At 34.6% G+C, this 21739-nt stretch overlaps 1 protein-coding gene across 7 annotated transcripts in view; it reads right to left on the bottom strand.

The window, feature by feature from the left end:
- The window catches only part of MAD1L1 (mitotic arrest deficient 1 like 1), an 851829-nt gene that overhangs the window by 368039 nt on the left and 462051 nt on the right, over positions 1 to 21739 (bottom strand). For all 7 annotated transcript variants that reach the window (XM_031950245.1, XM_031950188.1, XM_031950409.1 and 4 more), the window contains one exon: positions 13349 to 13437. In XM_031950245.1, the coding sequence (XP_031806105.1) occupies positions 13349 to 13437 (89 nt within the window). The remainder of the gene's footprint in view (positions 1 to 13348; positions 13438 to 21739) is intronic.

The raw sequence follows: 21739 nt of genomic DNA, 5'->3' as shown, positions 1-21739 counted from the left end.
TATGTATCTAGTCTAGGGAGAAAAAAAGACAAACAGGTAGGATGAATTTAGGAAAGTCCCATGAAATTTAAGTTCCAAAAAAAATTAAAAAGAGAAAGTATGAGATTTCAACATATACATACATATAAGGTGAGAAGGGAAAGGAAGGATGAAACAGACAGAAAAGAGAAAAGGAAAAAGAAGAGTTATTACTAAAGGATTACTGGAATATATGTGGTCTTGACCAAATCTTGGGAAAATAGCCCAGATCATCTCTCAAGATCCTTTTCAAATTCACTATTGTTTGAACCTTATAAATTCTACATCAGCAACAGAAAGTCTATATGTGAATTATTTATTATTCAAAAAATTTTATTTAGTACCTATTATATACAATGTACTTTGTTTATATATTTATTTATTCATTTGTTCATTCATTCACTCATTCATTTACTTATCTTGCTCATTAGATTGTGAACTTTTTTTGATCAGGGATGATTTTTTTAAAATTAAAAAAAAAAATTTTTGTGTGTGAGACAATTATGTTTAAGTGACTTGTCCAGGGTGCCTATATAGCTAGTGTCAAGTGTCTGATGCTGGATTTGAACTCAGGTCCTCCTGACTCCAAGGCTAATACTCTATCCATTGTGCCACCTACTGCCCCATAATGTACTTTAATAAGAACCTTTTGCCCACCTCCATTCACTACTGCCAATATCCTACTAGTAGTTCCCACTGGCTACATCCTCATCCAGACAACAGCCAGAGCTAGGACAGAGAGGTGATGTGACTATTCTGGCACCAAGCTAGGGATCTGATATTTTTTTGTGTCCTTTTGCTTGAGGAGCATAGTGTAGTAATAAGTCATGGCACAACCCTCGTTATCCAAAGGTCTACTCTCTGAGCCGGGCTCTAACACATACAAGCCTTGTGGTCTCTGAACTTTAGTTTCTTCATCTATAAAATGGTGACAAAAATACTTTTATTTCCTACCTAATTTGTGAGGCTCAAATCAGATTTTATAAGTGCTTTAGCAAGCAATAAAACACTGGATAAATGGCTATCATCATCTTATTATTGTTGTTTCTATAATTGTCTACTCTTGAATCATTCCTTTCACTTGGATGATGTTAATGTTCCCACCCATCTCCCCACCTTTCTCCACCCCTTCAGGGAACAAAAAGGGCTGACCAGAAATAACAATGAGGAGCTAAGGGACTGTCTTGTGACAGCAAATGGGCTTATCACCAGGTCAGGTTTTGGTCTACAAGCACTATTCATGAAGAAATAAGCTTTTGGCCCATTAGAAGGAGGCACATCTCCCCTACTTCTCATCTTCAGCTAGTCATTCCTTTCTGATCTTTGCCAAATGTAATGGGGGTTATGACATGATATTGGAGAATCAAGACTGGGTTAATGAAGGTTGTAATGAAAAAGAATTAACTTTTATATGGATAAGTCAATATATAACTACTGTTGAAGACAGATAAGATGGTTTTAAAACGTGATACATTTTTTTAAACGAAGGACTGAAAACTCAAAAATCTTGACAATATCCCTGAGAAAAATGTAGAGTATTTTCTACCTAGCCAGAAGTTAAAATGACCCAGAGAAAGTCCTGGACAGCAGGTTTAACATATAAAGATCTTTTCCTATTTCTTAAATAAGGCTCGTTCTTTTATTCCTTCTCTGAGCCACATCACTTTGTCCTTCGTGGTTAGAAATTTGTCTTTTTATACTTGGGCTATTTATTATCACACGTTGGCAGAAGTGCAGGTATTCCAAACAGATGTGGCATCTGCAAAGCATGGTGGGCCTCTAGAGCTAGAAGCATCTTTATCTCCCTGCCAGACACAAAGCCCTACTGTCCCTATCCTCTTTTCCCACTTCACCCAAATCTGGAAGATGGCATTGTGGGGGTGCTCCTCAATAGGAAGGGAAAAGAGATCCACCAAAGGATCCAGATGGCAGCATAACTTTGTTACGAGAGCTGAGCGAGGAGATTTCCAACAAGTGTGACTAATAGGCATTGGCAAGGAGATGCATTTTTTTTTTTTTTTTTTTGAATTACTGTAACTCTAGCCATTCGCTAAATCCACAGACAACATTTAGGATTTACTGGAGTTGCTACTTGACAGGAGAAATGAAAGAGTTCAGATTTGTTCCAGTTGAGAAGATCCTTCAGTTGTTGCCACTTAAGTTTTTAGTAAAGTTTTCTGTCTTTGAAAACTTATTTGTTATAAAGAAATACTTTGACATTATCATTATGGTGTTTTAAAAGTCTCTAATTCCTGTAAGTAGCAATAAAACACAACGAATGAAGAGAGAAAATGGGATTGATCAGAAAAAGGGGGTATAGGGAATAAAAGGGCACATATGGATGGATGGGTCTCTTTTCTCTGTCTTTGTTTTCCTCTCAGAATATGAATCCTGATTAGAGGGAATTAAAATGGATATCTCAGATTTTTGTAGTGACTAGTATGTTTGTATCCTGGTATGATTTTAGAAATGAGCTTGAAACAGGAATATAAAGTACAAAAGTTAAACAAAAAGCAAAAATAATCTCCCCCCCCCCCAAAAAAAATAGTCTGATGTCTAAAGAGGCTTCCTAAAATATCTGATGCTTGGTGGCAGATCAATACTCAACTGAAGCACGAAGGGCAAAGGATATTTTGTAGCACTTAATATATCTGGGATAGCCAATTCTACCTCATAATTGTGAAATGTGAGCTAACTGGAAGGGTTAGACTGAAATGTATCCATCATAGTTTCTGATAGAAACTGTGATAAGAAAAGTCATACTGGATACAATTGTAATACTCTAGAATTATGGCACAAACCATTTAGAAATGCATAATATAAAGAAAATCAAAGGAAATTTGTATGAGAAGCCCATAGTTAAAATGATTTTAAAATGTAACAAGATAAAACAGGATGGGAAAAGAGCAATGCATTTTTTTGGGGGGGGATTGATTAGAAACTAATCAACAATTCATATAGGGCATTTTAAAACATTCAAATTCAAGGATGTGGAATTCTGAAGAATCCTTTCATCCCTTCATTTTCTGGGCCCAATTTTTCCAGACAAAACATTTTCAATAGTAGATGAGGAAATAATAGCAAGGTGGTCACATAACTCTATCTCTAATTTACCACATAAAAGAAAACCTATAAACTACATAAAGTCATTATGTCATTGTTGTTTTATCTGAAGAATTTTAGATAGAAATATTTCTTTTAGTTATTTGGGAAATCAAATGTATTTTTTCATGTTGAGAATGTCTGATCTGGTCTAACAAATTATCTTAGCCCCTAAACTTCAAGATGCTGACCAAAGCTGTAGGGGGCATAGACTACTGTAGTCATGTCAGAAGAAGGGATACAAAGAAATTCTCAAGGTTTCTTTGAATTGATTGTTAAACCTTGGAGACAATGGCATAGGACAACCCCAGCAAAGCACACCTCCCATCAAAGAAGGTAATATACTCCATAAGCATAGCAGAATTTCACTAACTTTCAAATTTCAAAAGAAATTTTCAAAAAAAATGAGAAGTGCACATTTAGAGATATCTCCACTCCAAATATTCATGTGGACCATTTGTGCCCAATCTGTGGTAGACCTTGAGAGTTTATATTGACTAATTAGTCATAGTCAGTTACACTGTACTTTGACATGAATATAGTATTGTCATTTTGGTCTTTTTCAAACACAAAGGCCAACAACTAACCAATCACAAACCAATTATGCTCAGTCAATAAGAATTATCTAAGCTTGTATACCAAGTGCCAGCCACTGAAATAATTGTAAGAAATACAAAGACAAAAGATCATCCCTAATCTTGAGACGTTCACTACCTAATAGGGAGGATAATATGCAAATAATATATTCAAACAAGCTCTATACAGGATATATTGGAAATGATCATCAGAGAGTAGGTATTAACATTAAGAAAGATCAAGAAAGGCTTCTGATTAAAAAAAAAAAAAAATGGAAATTTGGCTGGGACCTGAATGAAATCATGAGCCAGAAACTAGTACAGAGTATATCAGGCATGGGAAGCAGCTAGTGAAAATCCCCGGAATCTGGAGATAAGAGTACATTCTTCAAGGAACGGCTAGGAGGCCAGTGTCTGTTTTGAAGAATATATAGAGAGGTGCTGGAGCAGAGAGGTTAAGATGTAACAGACTAGAAAAGCAGGAAGCCAAATTGTGAACAGCTGGGTGTGATAAAGAGTCACAGGAGTTTACTGACTGAGAATAAGGTGGTGGTACACTGTTCCATACGTGCTTTAGGAAGATCAATTTAGACAGGTAGGTGGAAGATGAACTGGAGGGCAGAGAATCTAGGCAAGGAGATCAACCAGCAGGATAGGCGTATAGTCTATATGCGGCGATATAAGCCGAAATATAGATATAAGGGTCTAAACCAAAATGGTTGTGCTATAAGAAGAGAGAGGAGGTATATCTGGGAGATACTTTAGAGGCAAAATTGATGGGCTTTGCCAACAGATTAAACATGAGAGAATGGGAAGATTGTGATAAGGAAAAATGAGTAATCAAAGATGACACCAAGGCTTGGTTTAATCCAATTCAGAAAACATTTAGAAAAGAATGCCATGCATGAAGCTTGGTTGCCTGGCAGGCATGTTCAACAGTATAGAGAGGACAGTATAGTTGAGGATGGCGTCCTCAACAGTAAGAGAAGTTCATGAATGGGAAGTGTTTGAAGTTTGAAAGTCAGTGAGTTCTGTTTTATATATGTTGAATTTGGCATGACTATGGAATATACATTTTGAGTAGTTTAATAAGCAGTTGAAGATGCGTGAAAGGAAGTCTGCAGAAAGGTTGTTATCCCAATGAATAAGCTGATTTGAGTATACTGAGTTGAATTATCAGTATAGAGATAATAAGTGAATCCATAGGAGCTGATGAGATCACCAAGTGAAACAGTATAGAGAGAGAAGAAAAAAATGTAGTGTTCTCTTCTTTTTTTTGTATAATATGATCGTTCTCTCTGGGAGCAGGTTTCTCAGGGGAGGTTTTCTGGAGGCAGCCTTAGTTTCAGTTCAGAGTAATAATCACCTCAAATACAGCCAGCTGATAAAATCCAAACGTTTATTTTCTCCTTCCAAGTCTTGTCTCTTTCCTTGGGCCTGGTTAGCATTCTTAGAGGCCTCTCTCCCTCCTTGGTTCTAAGAGCAACTTGTCTTTTAGCTCTTCCAGCTTTTGCCTCTAGCTCAACTCCGATTCATGGCTTCTCAATCTCCAACTGACGCTCCCCTCTCAATCTTTACAACTGAACCCTCCTGACTGAGCTCCGCTGTTTTTATGCTCTTTTAGAGGTGTAAAATCAAAGATTGACTCTTTCTCTGAGAGTGGGATTATGGGAGGTATTAATTTGGATATCTCATACTGAACCCTGAAATCTTCCAAACGTGTGAACTAATGTGTGAGCTAATGTGTGAACTCTCAAAGGTGTTAACTTAAGCATTGTTTCTATCAATTCGATTGAGTTATCACCTTGTTTCAAGTTCTGGTTCTTAACACTGAGGGACACTCACAGATAGACTCTGTGATCCAGGTGAAGATCCAGGAAAGGAAACCAAGGAAGATATTTACAGTGGGTAGGGGGAGAAATGGGAGAAAAATGTCATTCAATTATTTCAGTCATATCTGACTTTGTGACTCCTTGCAGGTTTTCTTGAGAAAGATACTGGAGGGTTTGCCATTTTCATCTCCAGGTCATTTTATATATGAGAAAACTGATGCAAACGGGATTAAGTCATTATGTCCTGGGTCACAAGCGAGTAAGTGAGAGAAAATTTGAATATAGTTCTTCTGATTCCAGTTCCAGCATTCTAACGACTGTGTTTACCTAGAGAGAAGACACTATCGAAAAATGGATGATCAACTGTCAAAGACTACAAAGAACTCAAAAAACCCCCAGAGGATTGAAAAAGACTATTTTTTTTACATTTGACAAAAGATCACTGATAATGGTTAAGGAGAGATTTCAGTTGAATATTGAAGTAAAAGTGTAGAGAGTTAAAAGGAGAGTGATAGAAAAAGAACCTATAATAGAGAGTTTTAATCAGGCCTCTGATAACACAAAAAAAAAGGGAAGAGATATAGGACAATAACTAGTAAGGATGGATAGATAGATCAAGTGAGGATTTTTTTCCCAAGATGAAAGAAACATGGGCCTGTTTGTAAGTAGTCAGTAGAAAAGGAGAGGGTAAGGATGCTGAAGTGGAATTTTTACTGGAGAAGAAAGGGTGGAATAGGATATTTGTGCACATGTAAGGGTTAGTTAGGCTTGGTAAGGAGAAGAGTCACCTCTTCATAAGAGAGAGGGGTGAAATGAGAAAGTGGCAGAAGGCGTCAAGGTGATGTGAGACGAGAAGAGGCAAGGTACCAGAGCAAGCTCTCATAACAACCTCAATTTGGCTTGATTTTATGGTAACAGGGTGGGAGTGGTGATAGGTGAGGAGACATGAAATGGGCTGCTGTGGTAAGTGAGAAAGTGAATAAATGAGGTGTAAAACAATCACCTTCCCATAGTGAGGGCCCAGAAATTACTTAAGTTTGTAATATATGCAGTAAGCTCAATTTTGTGATTTGCTCCAACTTTATGAACTTCAGCTACAGAGAAAGGAGGAAGTAATAAGAGAATTCAAGAGAACAATGCTGAATTTTAAAGGCAAGATTCCATCTGGATTTTAGCAGGAATCAACTTAAGTTCCAGTGAAACAGATTGAATAATTTATATTTTCTGCCTAACCACAACTCATGTTAAACACATTCAGCATTTTCCTTGTGCCCCCTTCTCTGACCAGCTGCCAAAGCGGAAATGCTAATATTGCCTAGAGATGACACACCAGCATTTTCTCAGCAAAACAAATTAAACAAATGTTGACCTGAATTTCTATTAATTAAATACAGATTCTTCTTCCACAGCTGTGGCTTTGAGTCTTTTGAAAAAGTTTTAACAAAACTTTTAAATATACATATGTATATTTCTGAATCCAAATACATATGAATATACATTTCTATGTGTAATAGATGAGTATATTTAAGCATTAAAAAATTTGTTACTCTATACAACTACTTGTTAAGGACTATTTGGCCTTACTGGGCTCATACTTGTTGAAGAATAAATCAAACTAAATTGTAATTATTTTGCTGGCAATCACTGAAAAGAGAAGATCAGTATTTCTAACTTAGCTATGTTGCCCAAAGATTTGTCTAAGGGGAACTTATATGAAGGGTTTTTAAAAAGTCACGTAAAACTTCCACATAGAAAGAAGAGGAGGAAAACAAGGCTGGAGTCTTGTTGAAATAAATCCATGACAGAAAATTTAAAAAGAAAAAGTCTTATTTTAAGTAACATTTGTAAAGCACAAGTACAATCACTGTTACTGAAAGAGGTATATAAGAACAAGAGTTTGCATCATGCTTTAAGGTCAAGTTAATGTATTTCATTACCATATGCTAAATTTACCAGCATTTCTTCTTCAACCCTTTATCTGCTTAGGTAGGAAACAAGAAGAGAATATTTAGTATTTAGAGAAGTTGATTTTAAGGCTTCTCATTCCATTGCAGTAAAAAGCAGTAAGAGTATCCACAATAATTATAATAGCATTTTTAGTAACACTTTGTTTATAAGGGACTGAGAAAAGTGAGAGATTTTCTGGACACAGAATGATCCCATATCTGCCTCAGATGCTTCCTAACTGTATGACCACTGGCAAGTCTCTTAATCTCTTAGGTTCACAATAAAATAGGAACATATTCCTTCCCCATACCATCTCCTCCCCCCCCTTTTGTTTTGGGGTTTGCTTATTTAGGGGGGGTGGGATGGAAATTGAGATAACATCTGTAGAGCACTTTAAATAGCATATAAACTATATGAAAACTATAAAAACTTAAAACACTATTATTGTTATTATTAACTTATTAGATATTCACAAGAACCTCTCATGCAACAGATACTGAAAGCTCAGGTGATTAGCTGAGGTTTGCGTAGCTACCAAGTATTAGAGGCAGAATCTGAACTCTTGACTTTAAGTCTAATGCTTTATCCACTGCACTACCCAACAGCTTCTACAGAAAAGATAACCCAAAGAAGAATGAAGTTGATATTTGGTGGAGACTAGACTATATCCTTCTCTTCCACAAAAATAAAGCAGGAAATGAAGGAAATGTCAAAGGAACAATGAGTGGGATAGGTTTACTTTTGAGCGAGATGATGGTATAAAGGATAAGGAAGTGTAGGAGGATAAAAAGTGCAGCTCATTTAAAGACTGAACTGTTTCTACATTAAGAAAACTACTTCCTTTCTACCCTACACACAATATTCTCTTACTTGAACTGCTAGAGAATAGATGCCTCTCATCTATCTGTCCCTCTCTTTCCTCCTTTCATTTCAACATTTCAAGAAATTATTTCTAAGACCTTGGCTACTTTGAGGCAGTCAAGCTGGGGAGGAAAAAAAGAACCTGTTTTAGTTTCATCTTTAAAAATAATTTGATCTGTGACCTTAAACAAGTTATTTTGTTCCTGCAGGCCTCAGTTTTCTTATTTATAAAATGAGATTGGACTAGGTGATATCTAATGCCCTTTTTAATCTCAAAATCTATGATTCAATAACACAAAAAGCCATTCCCTAATTAATAAGCAAAGGTGATTAATAGCTCTCAAAAAATAACAAACTATTAAAAATATTCTGAGACGGTCTGCCAATCATTAACAATGAGATAAATGAAAATGAAAACACCTTTGAGATTTCATCTCACATTTAGCAAATTGGCAAAAATGACAAAAGGTGAGACTAGTCACCATAAAGGGGTTGTAAAGCGAGAGGAGCACTAATGCTTTGTGAAAAGGTCCATCCATTATAGAAACCAATTTGGAATTATGCTTAAAAAAAAAAAAAAAAGTGATTAACATATCCAAATACTACACCCTCAGAAATCCCACTGATAATTTTATAGATATAAATACATACTACATGTATGTGTCTACATATACATATGTATGAATATTACATATATACATATGTGTGTGTGTGTAATATATAAATAAAATACACACATAAACACACACAAAATAAGAAAGTCAATAATAAGAAGATCCTTGATGTCAGGTTAAGATGAGTGTATGAATTGTTGTAGAGGAAGCCAGCTCTCCCACATATATTCCAGCAATAACCTAAAGAAGGCACCAGATTGAATAAGAAACAAGAAATCCCAGGAGAAATATCAGTAAGCTACTTTATCTAAAGTAGAACTGCACAAAAAACTATCCTGGGACAATGCTGGAAGCACTAGAAGTCAGGTTTCATAAGGAAAGCCAACAAGAGCTCTGGTAAACAAGTCTAAAACAAGACCCTGATTAGGATGGACCTGGAGATGGACCTCAGATAGGGGTCAGAAAGTGAAATCTGACAGAAATGGCTTGATTAGGACATCCCAAGGAGGGTGGAAGCTGGAGCCAGGACTTAGTCAAAGGAAGAAGCAATCATTCTCCTATGACTACAGATTATGAAAAGAGACTCTGAAACGTGCCAGCCAAATAAGCACAGAAATATAAGTAGAGGTAGGAATGAATGGTAAGATGAAAGGAAATCAAGATAAGGCTCAAGGAGGATCTGATTATAAGAATGAAGAGCAAATCAGGAGGCTGAGCTAGGATGCAGCACAAAGTAGCAAGTCAAGAATTATGGAATGAGGAGGAGACACTAAATAAAATAAGCCTTCAAGTAAAAATGAGGGAAAAAAAACTTGGTCACAAAATTTGAAAGAGTTCCTGGAAGCAACAATACAAGAAATCTAAAAAAATGAAATAAGTGAAATGATAGCTTTGGAAGAAAGAACTGGAAGGAGAAAAAAGTTTTTTTTAAAAAGGTAAAAAAAAAAAAATCAATCATTTCATGAGACAATGAGAAATATTAGAACAAAAAAAAGCGAAGGAAAGTGAATGTAAAGTATCTGTTATACAAAACAATATCCTAAAAACAGATGAAAGATAAACTAAGATTTGCTAAGGGGAAAAAAAAAAAGGTCATTCATAGTTCTTGTGTTATTACTCACTCATGTCCAACGCGTCCCATCTTTGTTTTTCTTGGCAAAAATACTAAAATGAGTGACCATTTCCTTCTCTGGTATATTTTACAGATGAGAAAACTGAGGCAAAACATTTTAAATGTGGTCCCTAGTGCCCTAGAGTTAGTAAGAGTCTGAGGTGAGATTGAACTCACAAAGAAAGATGCATCATCTTGACTCCATACCCAGCACTATTTACTGTGCCACCTAGCTCCCAATTTATTTTAAAAAATCATAAATGGAGGGGCGGAGCCAAGATGGCGGAGAAGGCACATGCGACTTTCTAAGCTCCTCTCATTCCCCTCATAACCAACTATTTTATCCAGCCTCAGAAATAGCTCTTCACTCCTTAAATTCGAGGGAAACTACATGCGATGATGAGGCAAAGGAAACCTATCATATCTGAGGGAACTTAGAGAGGGGGAGTAACATTGTGTGAATCTTACTCTCATCAGAGTTGGCTCAAAGAGGAAATAATTGACACATTTGTTTTACAGAGAATCTTTTCTCACCTCATTAAAAAGTGGGAGAGGAAAAGGGAAAAGGAAAAGGGAAGGGTACAAGAAAGGGGAAGGGATTCAAAGGGAGGAGGGAGGGATACTAAAGAGGGAGAGCTGGGTGACACAAGTGGGACCAATAAGTTTAATACTAAGGAAGGGGGGAAGGAGGGCAAGAAAAAGAAAATCATAATCTGGGGATATTAGGATGGCAGGAAATACAGAATTAGTAATTTTAACTGTAAATGTGAATGGGATGAACTCCCCCATAAAGAGGAGGCAAATAGCAGACTAGATCAAAAGTCAGAACCCTACAATATGTTGTTTACAGGAAACACATTTAAAACAGGGAGATACATAAAGAGTAAAGATAAAAGGCTGGAGCAGAATCTATTATACTTCAGGTAAAGTCAAAAAAGCAGGGGTAGCCATCCTTATCTCAGATCAAGCAAAAGCAAAAACTGATCTAATTAAAAGAGATAAGGAAGGAAACTATATCTTGCTAAAAGGTACTATAGACAATGAAGCAATATCAGTATTAAACATATATGCACCAAGTGGTATAGCATCTAACTTCCTAAAGGAGAAGTTAAGAGAGTTGCACGAAGAAATAGACAGCAAAACTATAATAGGGGGAGATCTCAATCTTGCACTCTCAGATTTAGATAAATCAAATCACAAAACAAATAAGAAAGAAATTAAAGAGGGAAATAGAATATTAGAAAAATCAGGTATGATAGATCTCTGGAGAAAACTGAATGGTGACAGAAAGGAGTATACTGTCTTCTCAGCAGTTCATGGAACCTACACAAAAATTGACTATATATTAGGACATAAAGACCTCAAAATTAAATGCAGGAAGGCAGAAATAGTAAATGCTTTCTTTTCAGATCACAATGCAATAAAAACTACATTCAACAAAAAATTAGGTGTAAATAAACCAAAAAGTAATTGGAAACTAAATAATCTCATCTTAAAGAATGATTGGGTGAAATAGCAAATCATAGACACAATTAATAACTTCACTCAAGATAATGACAACAGTGAGACATCATACCAAAATTTGTGGGATGCAGCCAAAGCGGTAATAAGGGGAAACTTTATATCCTTAGAGACTTACTCTTGAACAAAATAGAGAAAGAAGTCAATGAATTGGGTTTACAACTTAAAAAGCTAGAAAAAGACCAAATTAAAAACCCCCAATCAATTACTAAACTTGAAATTCTAAAATTAAAAGGAGAAATTAATAATATTGAAAGTAAAAAAAAACTATTGAACTAATAAATAAAACTAAGAGTTGGTTTTATGAAAATACCAATAAAATTGATAAAAAAAATCATAAATGAAAGCTGCCCAGATTCACTAGAATACAAGGGGCAAAGTGAAAGTAGAATAAATCTAATGGTGATCTCCTGAAATGAACCACAAAATAAAAATTCCCAGGAATATCACAGAACAAAATCCCAACTTCCAGTTAGAAGAGATAAATGTTATAAACAACAAGAAAGCAAAGTACCAAGAAAAAACAAAGTCAAGATTACCCAAGAATTTATAGCAAAAACTTTAAAGGAAAGAAAACCTTGGAATATGATATTCCAAAAAGTGGAGGCTTAATTACAAGAAAAATTTTCCCTGCAAGATGATATATAATTTTACAAGGAGAAAAAAAGATCTTTAATGAAAGAATTCGAAGCACTCTTGCTAAAACAGATTTCCTGTTGAGCCCTTATGTGCACACAAACATGCAGTCTTAGAAAACAAAGAAATTCAGCTCCTTCTGCTATAGGTAATAGGCAGTAAAGACTGCTCAATGGAAATAAATACCAAGTAACAAATCTTGGACATGAAAAAAAAAGATGGAAACTTCTGTACAGAAAAAATACTTTGGCTATATTAACCAAGATATGAAAGATGCCTACAAGATATATAGTTTGAAATGTTTATTAGGCAAGACTCTAGGACATAAGAGGTTAAGATTGGATAAATCTTTCTGGGAAATCATCTTCATAGAGATAACTTAATCCATGGAAACTGATAAGATCACTAAGTATGCTAGTAAAAAAAAGAGAAAAGAGGAGAGAGATCGACATTTGTTAGTCATGACCTAGAGGAATATCCACAAAAGTGACTAAGAGGGAAAAATCATAAAGGTAAGAAGGGAACCATGAAATCTAGAAAAGAAATTATTCATGACAACAGAATAATCAGCAATGTCAAAGAAAGGAAACAAGCATTTATTAAACTGTGCTCCTCACAGCAATTCTGGGAGGTAAGTGCTGTTATTATCCCCATTTTATAGTTTAGAAAATTGAGGCAAACAGAGGTGGAAGGACTTGGCCAGAGTCGCACAGCTAGTAAATGTCTGAGGCCAGATTAGAACTTAGATCTTCCTGACTCCAAGTGCAAGGTTTCTGTACATTACACAGGGACAGTTAGGGACTTGATCGAAAGGCATTTTACTTTTTAAGGATTATAATGTATATAGAGAGATGGAATGATGATAGATTATAATCAAATAAGGGAAAGGAAAAGAATTATGTAGGTTTTAAGTATTAATGGTAAACTAAATTATATAAATAGAAGAGTAAAGCCAGGGGAAACAAGTATTTGTGGAAAAACTAAAGGGTCTTAAGTTTAGGGATGAGGACTTTTAAGCACAAAGATGGGAGGGAGGAACAATTTTCCTAGAATGAAGCACATGTTAATGCTCAGGAACAATTAGTCTAGGAACATTTCCTCTAGTCCTCATGGGGACTTTCTGGTACTCACCTGAGGGTATTCAACTCGTCATTGGACACAAAGAAGCTCTGATCCACTGTACCAGTCTGAGACTTCAGAATTTTCAGCTCTATGTCCAGCTAAGAGAGAAAATACCAAGGAAGGAAGATAAGTTAAGATGCTGGCTGATTACTCTAGCCCACACTCTAGTTAAAAAGTGCCAAGTTCATAAAGAATTCTGGATAAATATCCTGAATTCTGAACCATGGGATCCTGAAGAAAATATTTAACTCACATTTCTTGGGGTGAGGAAGAAATCACATGGCTATACATAGGAAAACAAAGATTCTAAAAACTAGGAGATCTCAAATCTCACATGACAAATCTTCTTTAAAATGCCAGTGACAAAATTAATTCCTTTTTTTTTAATGTAGCTACCAGGCCTTACACTTTCATATGTAAGAAACTCTGGGAAGACTAGGGAAGACTAACTTTAGTCTTCACATTCCAATTAGACTGGAAGAAAAATGATGTCAATTTTATCATTTAATATAATCACATTTTGAGTTAAGCAACTGTGTCATAAGAATGTCATAAAAATGTGAACTACTGTTTATTATTCTTCTCATATTATACTCGATAGAAGTCAGACTGAGAAGGACTGAGAGTCAGAGAGAGGACTGAGAGTCACTATTCTACTGTTCTTTTATATTTGATATTTCATGTACAATTGTGTAGGTGGATAAGGGATTAACTTTTTATAACTGAACAGAAATAGTGAAATGTAAGCTCATTTCCAATAGTCTGACTAACAACATCATTGAGATAAATTAACAACAGGAAGTTCTTCGTCCTGTCCCCATGTAGCTTTGATTATTATATAAGGCCTCTATATTTTGAGAATTTTTCATTACAAGTAGTTTGGAGTTTATGAATATTTAGCATAGCAACAAATAGAAAAACTGTTCTTGAATTTTAATGGGTCAGTGTCATATCTGACAACATATCTAGGCAACTGTAGGGGAAAAGGTTTGTTTGTGATGCTCTAGTTCTGGTATGAATTATTTACTGAATTCTCAATTGTTTACTGAAATTTGTATTTGTAAATATGGAGATGTCTGATCTCTTGGTTTATAAACAGAGCTTCAGGTGTGTAATTCTTGATATGGAAAATTATTTTTCTATGTATTTAGTAGATAGTATGTTTCTGTAATCCAGTAGTGCTTTGAGCTATTAATTAACAATAGCTGCTAGGAAAAATGACAGAATTTAGATTGAGACTAAAACCTCATAAAACATCGAGACATAAAACATCAAGATAAATTCCAAGTAACCTAGATATAAAAAGTCACATCCAAAACAGATTAGAAGATTTAGAAGAATTAGAAGATTAGAAGAACAAGGAAAATAATTACCTTTTAGTTCCTTTCAATTACCTTCCTATAGATAGAAGAATTCATAACTAAATAAACAATAGAGTAGATTGCACAAGATAAAATGAAAGATTTTGGTTAAGTAAAACTTTTAAAATTTATGCACCAAAAAAATCTAATGTAGTTAAAATTAAAAAGAAAAAAATAAATGGGGGACTTGCCTTATCAATAAGTTTCACTAATAAGGGTGTTACATATAAGATGAAGAATTGATTCAAATTCATAAAACTAAGAATCAATCCACAACAGATAAATGATCAAAAGATAGGAACAATGTTTTTATTTTTTTTAAAGGAAGAAACCTAAACTCTCAACAACCTTATGAAAAAATACCTCTTATAAATAATTAATAATTAGAAAATTACAAATTAAAACAACTTTGAGGCTCTATCCCTCAGACTAATAGAGGTGCCAAAAAAAAAAAAAAAAAGAATAAGAAAATAACAAATATTGGAGGGATTATGAGAAAACAAGAACATTGGGAAAATGTTGATGGAACTACAAACTGATCCAGCCATTTTGGAAAACAAGTTCTTTGACCCAGCTTTACCATTACTAGGCCTATACCATAAAGAAATCAAAAGAAGAAAGGATCTATATTGCCAATAAAATTTACAATAACTTTTTTGTGGAGTAACCAAAAATTATATAGATGTAAAAGAATAATACTATGCCATAAGAATTGATAAAAATTAATTATTTCATAGGACAATGAGATTTCTACAAAGTTACACCAAATGAAGTGAAAAGAACTAGAAGAGCAACTTATTCAATGATAACATTATACAGAAAAATATCTTTGAAATTCTAATTAATGCCATAAGCAACTAGGAATCCAGAAATCTAAATCTGAAAAATGGTACCTCCTTCCAGAAAGGAATTTAATTTAATTTAATATGAATTAAATTAATTTAAACTTAAAATGCAGACACACATTTGAGCATGATCAATATGAGAATTTGTTTTGTTGAGTTATATATGTTTATAATAATGGTTTTATTTTTCATTTGGTTTTATTCATTGGAATATGAGGTAGTAGTAGAAATAGATTATGAATGGATCTAAAATAAATTTATTTTAAAAATGATAAAGAGGGGAATGAGTGAGGATGGAGGGGGTAGTTAATGGGGGTAGTTATCTTGTGGTGATAATTGAGCAACAGATCCAGTCTCCTTAAGGATGAGCTTTCTGTAATTCTGGTGGAATGACAATCCACTGTATATTTGTAAACACATCTCCATGACAACTGTTTGATGCTTTTTTTATTAACATTTTATTTGAGTTTATGTGGATAGTGCTTATGTTGGGCCTTTTCATTCCATAGTTGGATCTTAGCTATTTTATAGACTCATTCCAAAGGCCAAGTAATATTGGTTATTATAACTGAGATTATTATGTTCAACATTTTTAACTGGGCTCAATGACTGGCCCAAAGAAAGCTAACTATGCTGCTATTAATGCTCGAATTCATCACCCTATGATAATCCCTTGGAGGTTGCAAGCTTCACTATTTATCACTCATTACTTCCCCCATAGCTAAGATGCTTTTGTCTCTTATTTTTGGCCATTCAAGGAAAGACTGATAGAATAACACTTGTATCAGAGAGGAAGACAACAAGATGCTCTACTAGTAATTCATGAGCTACTGCTACATGTTTGAAAAGCTAGTTTTAGTCATCTCTCTCAATATAACTGTTCTGTCATTCATTATACTAACGACTTTATATATTTATCTTCCCTGTGCCTGGCATATATAAGCACTTACTACTTACTGAATGATAGTTCATGCAACAATCGTATAAAGGCATTACTACCTTATCACTGCAAAGAACATAGAAAAATATATAGATAATAATAACTATCTTTGTTGTATTAACACTTTGTAGTTAAAATTTTTTTTCATTATAATAATACTTTGTTGGGAATTATGAATTGCAGTATCCCCATAAATAAATAAGGAAACTGAGGCTTAAAATCCAGGTACAAATCCAAATTTCCTGGCTCCAGGTTTAGTGCTCTTTCTATTATACTATGTTAACTCAATTACATTAATCATTTATAAACTAATTACCATATGCAAAAGAATGCATTAAGCTTTGACACTATAGGATAAGCATGCCTATGCAATCAATCTTGCGATTTATTGAATACACAGAAAATGATGCTTTGGTATTTGTTGTATTTTGAGAATACGGAGAGATTATTCCCGAAGGTAATTCAGGATGTGCCAAAGGAGAAGCCTTAGTTCTTTTCTGCATTTACCTTTCCCAGGTCTATCCACATGACCATAATTCTGAAATATATTGTGTATCTCATTCAGGAAGAAGAAAATCTCTATGAAAATGTTTATTTGCTATCACCTTTTAGCTATTTATTTTGTCAATTTTGTCTTCAGAGTAGACATAAAGATTAGACAAACTTTATATTGAACTTATTAGGCTTTGTAGCTCATGTATTTAAGGTAGGGAAATCAATCTCATCAAGAATGTTTACCTTGTCTAACACAACACACTCTAGATCTTAAAGTTAGGCCAAGATCACAGGATTTTCTCTCTTTTATGCTAGACATTGACATTGCCTTCATTTCCTTCTTTCTTACAGATGGACCAGTTCAATTGAAGAATGATTCTTTATGAACACCTTATAATTATTTACTTAGAAGCTTATCAATAAGAATAATAATAATAAGATTGTTGCCTAAGCAGAATTTTCCAAAAAGCTTCATACTCTATTGCTGAGGGAGTTTGCAGATCATTATTAATTAATAGGCAAAGAAATAATTTTGTAATTTGTTACTTTCAACTTTCCTAGTAAGAGAAGGAATGAGCTGTTTGAGGACTTACCTACATTTAAGAGGCCTGCTAAATGATTTTTTTTTTTAAAGAGATAATACCTGCTTCATAAACAGACTTCTTGGAGAAGAAGGAAGGAAAAGGAAAAATGAAGGCTGCTTTAGGCATCCAGCACTATCAGCCTTTTCTCCCTCAGTGCTTTATTCATTTGTAGCAACCGCGACTAGTAATTACATCTCTTAATTTAGGAGAGCGAGAAGGAGAAAGGAATATAAATTCATGAATTAACTTTCGAGATTGGAAATAGAGAGAGTGAACCTACTCTCTAGGAGATTATATTTGGAAATGAAATAGGGCGACATTTGGTATAAACTTGAAAAATTGCTCTCTTTAGCAGCAGCAGGAGCCAAAAGACCACAGAGCCAACTATATCTGAGAAGAGGCTTAATGTGAGAGGTTATACGTAAGACGTGTGTATACATTTAAATTAATATTATACTATGTCTGCATGTGATCATGATATAGATATATGCTTCCCACTTCAAAAATAAATAACAATTTCCTTCAGGATCCTGTTTGTTAAAAGACTGTTTTTAGCTAGTTAAAGGATCTAGAGATAGCACTAACCAACCATTCAGTATGAATGGAGTAAGAAATTCTGGATAGATGTGATCCAATTTGTTTTCCCATTTTAAAATTCTCATCAGTGATATATATTTTATTTATTTTTTAAAAACAGCTTTTTATTTACAAGTTATACGCATGGGTAATTTTACAGCATTGACAATTGCCAAACCTTTTGTTCCAATTTTTCCCCTCCTTCCCTTCCCTCCCTCCCCTAGATGGCAGGATGACCAAAACATGTTAAATATAGTAAAGTATAAATTAAATACAAAATAAGTATACATGACCAAACCGCTATTTTGCTGTACATAAAAAATCGGACTCTGAAATATTGTACAATTAGCCTGTGAAGGAAATCCAAAATGCAGGCAGACAAAAATAGAGGGATTGGGAATTCTATGTAATGGTTCTTAGTCATCTCCCAGAGTTTTCACTGACTGTAGCTAGTTCAGTTCATTACTGCTCCATTGGAACCGAAATGGTTCATTTCATTGCTAAAGATGGCCAGGTCCATCAGAATTGATCATCATATAGTATTGTTGTTGAAGTATATAATGGTCCTGCTCATTTCACTCAGCATCAGGTCATGTAAGTCTCTCCAGACCTTTTTGAAATCAAGTGATATATATTTTAAATAAAAAATCAAATGGATCATATCAACCAAGAATCCAGGTGGTCTCTACTAAATATATATAGAGCATAGAGCCTTTAACAGACTAAAAGATTAGATATTCCTCTAACAAACAGGATCCCAAAGGAAAATGTTATTTTATTTTCTATACAGTCTGAAGGTAGAGTATGTTAACAGGTTTCAGAGTTTTTTTTTTGTTTGTTTGTTTGTTTGTTTTTTTAATCAAGTATTAGACAATAGCAATAAGGATTAGGTAAAAATAGGTATAAATTAATTTTTGTACTGTTTACCTGAAAGCAGTGATATTTCTGTCTCCACCAGCAACTTAAGGGAAGTCCTTGTGGACTAGTGGAGGGAGAGGTAAGTGTGATACACTTAGCCCTGAGTAAGAGAATGATTCTATGGAACCTAGTAGACTCAGCTCTCATACATTCCTTCTGCAATCAATCAAAAAACATTTATAAGTGTCTCTGTCCTGCATACCTCCATTAGTAGACCTTATAATCTCTTTGGCAGTGGACAGGGATGTATTTCTGGTCAACAGAAACTAACACTAGCAATGTAAAAGTTGATTTATCTCAAACAATTTGCGCTTTTGGTGTTTCCTCCGGTCAATCAAGGATTATTGTGAACCTCCAATCATTGTGCCCCAATAGTGTGTACAACAAGTGAACTACAAAGGGTTGTTAAGCTATCTCCACGAAAGAATTAGTCTTTTTTTTTCTTCTGAAAAACATTTAACAGGATCTCATGATAGATTAATAAGGTTCCTTTATTGAAGAGAGGAAGAAAAAGGAAGGAAAAAGAAGCCTGTTGAGAATTCTACCTTGTGATGGCTGACAGCCACTCTAACCAGTATGACTGATGTCTGGAGTATTGAAGGGAAGTGCTGTGCATTTTGTGTTTAGAACTGGACATGAAGAACACATAAGGGCATCTCTCTTTGATCTTGCCTTCAAGCAGAATGCCTAAGTTTTTCAACAATTTAAATATTGTTTAACTTATTTAAATAAGTTCTCTCAATTGCTTTGAGATTAGGCTAACACAACCTCTGCATCTACCTATTCATTCAGATTCCACAAAGCTCACTACTTATTTATCGTGGCCTTTTACAAAGTACTTCTATCCCTGGAGATGTTCTCCCTACCTCCCCAACAGCAAGCTATTCATTGATATCTTAAAATGAATTTACCACTTGCATTCCTCCCCTCCCCCATAACCTCATTTAAGGGAGCAGTAGCAGAGCAATTCTCTAGCTATAATATATTCATATACTCAAAATTTGCATCCTTAACACTACTGTTGGCATAGGGAAGGATTCTATTTCCCACAGCAACTAAGCAACTACTGAATATATGTTTGTATCTGTTGTATACAAAGAAGACAATAACTCTAGCTGGTTATTTTTGGCGTCAATAATAAATGTAGGTAATAAATAAGACATTTATTATTTCTTAACTGTAAGTGGCTAACTCAGTGGTTTCCTGAGTCCCTTTTAAATTTCAATCAGCACATTATAAAAGGAAAAACTGCCAGCAAGATTGTACATTACTTTAAAACTATTTTCTTCTACACTTCTAACGTTCTAGGCAAATTCCAAGAAATGGCTTCCATTAGTTTTTTTCTGTGAGAGTCATAGATTTAGCTCTTATTGCAGAGGTGAAAGACTGAATTATTTACTTTGCTACCTAGGTTCAGCAGGAAGCTCTAAGGTCAACATTGCCTAAAGTGGAATCTAGCATGATTCTTGCTAAGGTCTCCAAAAATGAAAAGTATTGTTAAGTTAAGCCTCTGTTACCAATACGAAAAGGCATTTTTGGAAAGGAGGGCATGAGGCAATTGGGATTAAGTGACCTGTCCAGGGTCACACAACCAGGAAGTATTAAGTGTCTGGGACTACATTTAAACTCAAGTCTCCCTGACCCCAGAGCCAATGTTCTAGCCACCTAGCTGCCCACAGAAAGGCATTTTTACAAATCTGTCCTGGAGAAATTACTGTAAAGAAAAAAAAAATTAGTGAGAAGCTATTCTAGGGGGGAAAAAAACAATTAGGAACTTCGAGATATTAATGAAGGTAAGTGCCCAATTCCTTTATTTAAACAGTATGAAGGATGGTGAAACCTAAAGACAAGATTAACAAATGGTACCTTTTGTAATTTCATAAATATCTAGCTAGTTCCTAAATTTGACCCATAGATCATCACAGATCACTTCCTAAACTGAGGATTCAAAAGTATAAATAAACTGTTACCCCAGACACTCCTCTGATAACCACTTAGCAGAGAACAGAGTTTTTAACATAGACACAAATAAAAGGAACACACATAAGAAACCATTAGAAACACAAGTTCATCAATCTGAGTTGTAATTGACTGGATGGAAATAGTCTAGTAAACTGGGGCCCCTCCATCAGGAAATGTTCTTTGGACAACATTGTACTGTTGTGTTGCCTCTCTTACTAGTTAAGAATATATAGGAAATCTTCCTTCACAAGCTAATTGTACAATAATTCAGAGTCTGATTCTTTTTGTACAGCAAAATAATGTTTTGGTCATGTATACTTATTGTGTATCTAAGTTATATTTTAATATATTTAACATCTACTGGTCATTCTGCCATCTAGGGGAGGGGGTGGGGGGGGGGTGGTAAGAGGTGAAAAATTGGAACAAGAGGTTTGGCAATTGTTAATCCTGTAAAGTTACCCATGTATATATCCTGTAAATAAAAGGCTATTAAATTAAAAAAAAAAAAAAAAAAAAGAATATATAGGAAATCTTGACAGAAACATTATTCTATAATGGGACTGGGAGTGTTGAGATTGAAGAACCTTCCTCTTGTGATTAGCCAACCTAAAATAGTCATTAAAAATACTGTTTTTTTTTTAATCTATATCTTGGTATAAAATATATGTTATAATGAACACGTGATGCAATATCAAGGGCACAGCTAGGAGTGGACAGAG

This window comes from Sarcophilus harrisii, chromosome 1, assembly GCF_902635505.1.
Source record: "Sarcophilus harrisii chromosome 1, mSarHar1.11, whole genome shotgun sequence".
NCBI classification, from domain to species: domain Eukaryota; kingdom Metazoa; phylum Chordata; class Mammalia; order Dasyuromorphia; family Dasyuridae; genus Sarcophilus; species Sarcophilus harrisii.
This window is presented reverse-complemented; position numbering and strand designations above follow the sequence as displayed.